Genomic DNA, 6005 nt, shown 5'->3' with positions numbered 1-6005 from the left:
TAAATAATTTTATCATCCTTCTGGAGGGACTGTGGCCTATATTCCTTTTGGCTGGACTGAAGCAGACTTTGAAGGATGTGGAGTACTGGGCATTTGTTTACACTAATTTAAAAAAATAACAAACCAACACTGCTTAAAATTAGGAATCAATGTGCTTCGTGGGTATTTTGGTTTGCACTTGGATATCGTAGAACCAAGTTCAGTAAATCCTAAACTAGATCATGAATCTACTCGAGGTGTGAAGCTGCACCGCCGTGACAATTTGTGGTTGGGCAGGCTTTGGGCTCAGCAGGGGTTGGATTTGTTTCGGTTTAGAGCAGCAGGAACCGTTCCCGTTTCCCACGACTACGGCGTGCTTGGGAACGCGGAGCTGTGCGGCGGGAAGGGACGCTGGGCAGGGCAGAGCCCAGGCAGGCGGAGCGGGGGCCGCGATCCGTGCCTGTGCCCGCGGCTGCCCTGAGGGAGGGCACGAAGCGGCGGAGCGGGGCCGCAATCTATTCCCGTGCCCGCGGCTGCCGTGAGGGAGTGCAGGAAGCGGCGGAGCGGGGCCGCGATCCATCCCCGTGCCCCCTGCTGCCGTGAGGGAGTGCAGGAAGCGGCGGAGCGGGGCCGCGATCCATCCCCGTGCCCGCGGCCGCCGTGAGGGAGGGCAGGAAGCGGCGGCGGGCGGCCCCAGCCCTTCCGGGGCGCGGGAGGCCCAGGGGCGGCGGAGCCGGGGCGGCCGCGGCTGCAGCGCGGGTGGGTCGGGGCCCTGCGGCGGCCGGGGAAGGGTGGGCCGGGCCAGGCCGGGCCGGGGCGCGGGGCCCTCCGGCCGCTGAGGGCCGTGGGCGGGATCCGTGATCCAGCGACGGCCCGACACGTAGGTGTGGGTAAAACCCCCCTGGCCTCTGCGGCTGCGGCGCCCGAGCCGGGTCTGGCCTCCGGTTCCTGGTGCAAGAGCATGACCGTGCTTCCCCCCCGCAGCGTGGTGCGGTGTCATGGGAGGGGGATGTCGGCCTGTGCCGTGTGCCTGGGATGACCCTGCCGGAGCGGGGAGGTTGGACCAGAGACCCTCTGTGGTCCCTTGCAATCTGTCCCACCCTGTGCTTCCATGGCGCTGCCCTCAGGCTGCTCGCTCGTGTCCTCTGTTTCTGAATTTCCCCCCCACCGCCACAGTGTTTTGGAAATTATATTATTGAATGTCCTTGTGCCTCTGACTAGATATGGATAACAGGAAGGATGAGAAAAGCAGGACGCTGTGTGCAACCTCAGAAGAAGGGCTGAAGGCCCGAGGTAGGTGCTGTGATTTGTTGTTGTTTTCTGGTGTTTGTTTGTGTGTCACCCTCTGTGTCACTTACTGGGTTTGCTTGCTTGCTGATGCCAGTAGACCATGGCACACTGGGAGAGTGGGGTAAAACACAACTGACCCCTCAAAACTGAGGTTTATTGTGTTTAAATTCTACTGGAAGTAATTTCTGTAGGCCACAGTTACTAGCAGGCTTGTCACTGTTGCCTTGTGTTGCCTTAAGGAAAAGAGAAAAGGAAACGAAAGCGCAGCAGAAGCAGATCCTCATCTGTTTCATCCACATCGTCTTCTAGCAGTACATCCACTTCTTCCTCCTCATCACGTTCATCAACAAGGTCATCTTCTTCCAGTAGTAGTAGAGGTAAGCTACCGCCACATGCACATATGTTTTCCAGTTTTGACAGCACTCCTGAGAGCATTTAAAACTTGCTTTAGAAGTGGTGAAACCACCACCAAGTGACAGTGCAGAATACCAGTACTGCTTATTCAGGGTGTTTCTCTCATAACCCTTTCCTATTGTATGTAAAGGTGCCACTTCACATACAGTTTGCAATATTCTTCTGTTAATTTGAATTCCTTCTAAAGAGAAACTGCTATTCATAGAAATGTTACTTGGTAACAACATGCTGTATATATTTAAGCCCCTCAATTTGTTGCATTTTCTAAACGCAGATCTCTTTTACTACACCAGTCTATCTAGACCAGAGTTGTGGGTTTGATTTAGTCCTCCTTTGGCCTTAACATTTCAAGCATTTAACTTTGAGGATTCAGGTGAAGCTGGCACATCTGCAGAATCAGTAAATCAGGTATTTTCAGCTTCCATGTTAGTCCAGTAAGAGACAGTAACTTTATGTGTTCTCTTTCTCAGGGTTAGTTCAACCTGTGTCCATACATATAGCTGAACTGAAGCACTTTCTTCATAGGTTTCACATTTTTCTGTCTTATCTGTAAATCAAATGCCATTTTCAGAATGCTAAACTGAGTGTTTTATTTTGTTGTTTATTTTTTCCTTAATTTTAGATTCTCCTAAGTCTAAGTCAAAGAAAAAGAAAAAAGAAAAACACAACAAAAAGGTAAAAGTTTACAAAGAGAAACAGGTAGTTAAGAAACAAAACCTTAAATGTCATGTAAGACAAGCCTTTTGTCTGTGGCTGTGTAAATCTAAATCATGCTTTTAGGGTTGTGGTAGCTGAACTGATAAATGAACAATTGACTTTAGACAAAAAGAGAAATAATTTAAAAGTTACTATTGCTGATCATTGCTGGTCCAGCTGGAGTTTAGAGTAGTCTCTGAAAAAAAGAGAAGTGGGGAATCTTGATAACTTTATAGAATTTGCCAGAAGAAATTATTTATAGTCAGTAAGTAGTAAATTCTTGCTGATTTAATTTTTTTTATTCAATTTTCAGTGATTTTATATATTGGGCTTACTTTAAAAGAGAGAGCACAGGGAATCAGACCTTTTCTGTTGCTCAGAGTCCCAAGGGTTGCTGACTCTGGTGCATTACTTTCTACTACTTGTCCAGCAGTGGTAAGGGCAAGCAGCAGTGTCTGTCTTGAGTGACCTTGAGAGATCCTTGTGGGTTTGGGGGTTTTTGCCCTTGCTAGTCTGTAAGCATAAGAGTGTATGTCTTCTTCTTGTAGAAAAGGAAAAAGGAGAACAAGATGAAGAAAAAGAAAGAGAAGAAGAAAAGGAAAGAGAAAACAGGACCTGTCCAGCTTTCCAAGGTATGCTGGTCTGAGTGTGAAGCCCTGTTTTTTTCTCACCTACATACTTAATCCATTCTGTCATAAAAATGTTTATAGGATCACCAGTTTGGTCATCAACCAGTGGAAACCTCTCTGTTGTTGTGGACAGTAAGGAAGTATAAAAGATTATTGTCTGTAATTGTACTTAAGATTTGTACAGATCAAAAAGCTTATGTCTTTTTAACATATGATCTCATTTCAGTTCTTCAAAAACAAAAAGAAGAATGAGAACTACAGCATGATAACTGGAAAGAAAATTAAGATGAAAATAAAGAAGACTAAGGAAGATATAGAGGTAAGAGTTAATTAGTCTAAATGTCCCTAAGAAAAAATACTGGATCTTTAAATATTTTTTCTAGTAGTAGTTTTTGTAGAAGAGTGGGTCTTGCATTTAAGAGTTGTAAACTGAGTGTAGCTTTTAATGTGTCTGTGATGCCCCCTGAGTTAAATTTCACTCTCTTGGCAGGTTTTATGTTATGAAGGGGCTTGAAATACTCAGTCACGAGCAGATAAACCAAAGGATGCTTGTGCAGGTTCTTAGACTTTGAGCCTCTAATCATTAGCCAGTTTGTAGCTTTCTGTTACACTGGTGCTAATTGTACTCATCTTCTTTCAGTCTCTTGTGATCAGTTGTGGTAATTGCTACTTCACTGTGTTTTTCTATCACATGCAAGACTAGCCTTTATTTAGAGAGGAATTTTTAAAAACCTACTTGTATTACAAGGACCAAATCCTCCTGCATTTTCTCAGAGCAGTCAAATGTTTTTACTGAGATACCCAGGAAAATAAATACTATGAACTGTGTTGTGTGCTATTGCTGTGTATGTTTGGACTCAACACTTAAATAATACTTTCACTCTTCCACACCGTAGGGTGACCTGCAGAGGGCTCTGGTACTGGTCAGGAAATGTTACTTCCTTGAGGTATCCAGCTTGGCAGATTCAGGTTCAGCCTAGTAGTTAACTCTGCAGCTACCAAAGCATTCCTGAGCATTCTGAGTTAAATTTGACTGAAAACACATTTTCTGCTCTCTGTGACACCAAAGTGTGTGTTAAATTATGCTGAATGTTTGCTAGTTTTGTTCCAGTAGCCTGCTTGTTACAATATTTGATGTCAAATATTTGATGTTGGTCCTTTTTTTGATTGGGGCCTGTGGTTTTGCTGAATTGAACAGCATCCCCTCTTTACAACATTTAAAGATTCAATAATTTTTTATAAAAAACTCTGGAATTGACTGGTTGGGCCATCTCTTTCGTGAAAAGACAACCCAAATTCAGGGTTCTGTTATGCTGCATAAGCTGCTGTTTATGCATAGGGAGAAAAAGATACTTCCCAAAGCTCAGGACTTGCTGTGAGTACAGTGAAAGTTGCCTCAGCCACCAGAGAGGAGCATCTGTTGTGCGTGTGAGTTCCCTCCTGGACAGGCTGTGAGCTGCAGGATGACAGCCCAGTAGACCTCCTTAGGGGGCCACTTAGGAAGTGTCTCATGGAATAGTGACAGCTTGTCTCCCCAGTAGCCATTGCCTGGCACTTCCCCTGGGCACCCACGCCTCACTGCCAGCTGTGTCAATGGCACTTGCTTTGGGATGTGGAAACCCTGCAGAAAACAGGGATCTGTGGCCTTGCTCTTGAGTACAGATGTGTTCAACCACTGCCTCTGCTTGTCTGCTCGACAGAGAGACCGGAACCGTGCCCAGCTCCTGGAATTTCTGAACTCTGCCTTGTAACGGGAAGAGTCCTCACCAAGGACTAGCAGATGTACCAAGCCAACCATCATCCTAGCAGAACACTAAAGAGAAACTCAGGGAAAAGGACACCAAGTTGGACAAGACCAGACCCTCCTACTGAGAAGAAAATTGGAATGTCCTTTCTTAATGGCAAAACACAGAGTAGCTGATAACTTGTTAAGGGAGATCCATGTCCTCCTTTTGAGATCCTAAGGTAATAGCCAGGCTGTGGTGTTTCAGAAAAGCCCAAGTGTGTGTGTTGTTCACAATGATAGGAAATGACACACTGAAGTCCAGCAATGTAATTTCTATCTTAACTGCATGCAGAATGCACTCTTAATTTCAAATGTCTTAATTTTTCTAGTAGTTTAAGCAGAGTATTTGTAAATGTGTATTTGAAAGATGAAGTGTTTCTTTCATGTATATTTTTTTTCTGGTAGTGGTTATGCGTATCATAAAGAGCAAACTGACCTTTGTAAATAGAACATCCTTTTACATAAATGATTTTTTTTGAAAGTTCATTCAGTGATATGTTATTTTCTTTTAGAACTTGAGATGTGGTGTTTCTCTGGACAGCTTATTGCTCTCTCTCATTAGAAAGTGTAACAGCAAAATACTCTAGAGCAATAATGGTAGCAAATTATTTTTATCCTAAAATAGAAGCAGGAAAGGTCTCTGGTTTTGTTTGCTTATCTGAATCAGTTGTTCAGTTCGTAATAGATAGTTTACACCCCCCATCTGGAGTTGCAGTTCCTAGACTGAAAGTCTGGAGTTGTGGCCTGCTTTTCTGATCCTGTGAGCCTATATCAAATCTTTCTCTCTTTGAAGTGCAGCAAGGCACATACCATGGACATGCCTTAGTCTGATGGAGAAAGAGCTGTGGAATGGTGTTGAGGCAGGCAGTGACAGTGACTTCACAGGTCTGCTGGCAGTCCACTGTGAGATGAGAGAGGTCTGGACAGGCAGCAGGAGCCCAGCACAGCTTGTGGGTGTGCCAGCTGTGGTAATTTGCTCAGAGCCTGCACTCTTCCTTCCACACCTTGACTCCAGGTTACCCAGCAGGTCCCTCTGTACATAGCCCTGCTGTGGGAGTTCACTGGAATCACTCGTGAAGCAGGTGCTCCTCAGGAGCTGTGGTTTAGGAATGCCTGAAGGAAGGACTCAAGGGGAGTTGACTGACAAAAACATTAAGTGTACAGCAGTCAGAGTGGGGGGGAGATCATTAAAGAGTAAATGGAAAACTGTG

The 6005-nt window shown here is 45.1% G+C and overlaps 1 protein-coding gene across 1 annotated transcript; it reads left to right on the top strand.

Annotated features, from left to right (window-relative positions):
* The first annotated feature begins 533 nt into the window (after window positions 1–533).
* LOC103821527 (pre-mRNA-splicing factor CWC22 homolog) lies at window positions 534–6005 on the top strand. Its single transcript, XM_050972937.1, has 7 exons — window positions 534–738; window positions 1201–1272; window positions 1509–1646; window positions 2306–2358; window positions 2928–3011; window positions 3235–3327; window positions 4709–6005. The coding sequence occupies exons 2-7, from the start codon at window positions 1203–1205 to the stop codon at window positions 4757–4759; spliced, it is 489 nt and encodes a 162-aa protein (XP_050828894.1). The 5' UTR covers window positions 534–738; window positions 1201–1202; the 3' UTR covers window positions 4760–6005.

Source organism: Serinus canaria, chromosome 3 (assembly GCF_022539315.1).
Source record: "Serinus canaria isolate serCan28SL12 chromosome 3, serCan2020, whole genome shotgun sequence".
NCBI classification, from domain to species: Eukaryota; Metazoa; Chordata; class Aves; order Passeriformes; family Fringillidae; genus Serinus; species Serinus canaria.
The sequence above is the reverse complement of the archived record's forward strand: the minus strand, read 5'-3'. Positions and strand labels throughout refer to the sequence as shown.

Excerpts from the sequence above, each read along its gene's own strand:
- LOC103821527 (XM_050972937.1), top strand. The coding sequence starts at position 1,203 with ATGGATAACAGGAAGGATGAGAAAAGCAGGACGCTGTGTGCAACCTCA. Across the intron at positions 3,012-3,234 it reads GACCTGTCCAGCTTTCCAAG|TTCTTCAAAAACAAAAAGAA; the intron begins GTATGCTGGTCT and ends ATCTCATTTCAG. Across the intron at positions 3,328-4,708 it reads AGACTAAGGAAGATATAGAG|AGAGACCGGAACCGTGCCCA; the intron begins GTAAGAGTTAAT and ends TCTGCTCGACAG.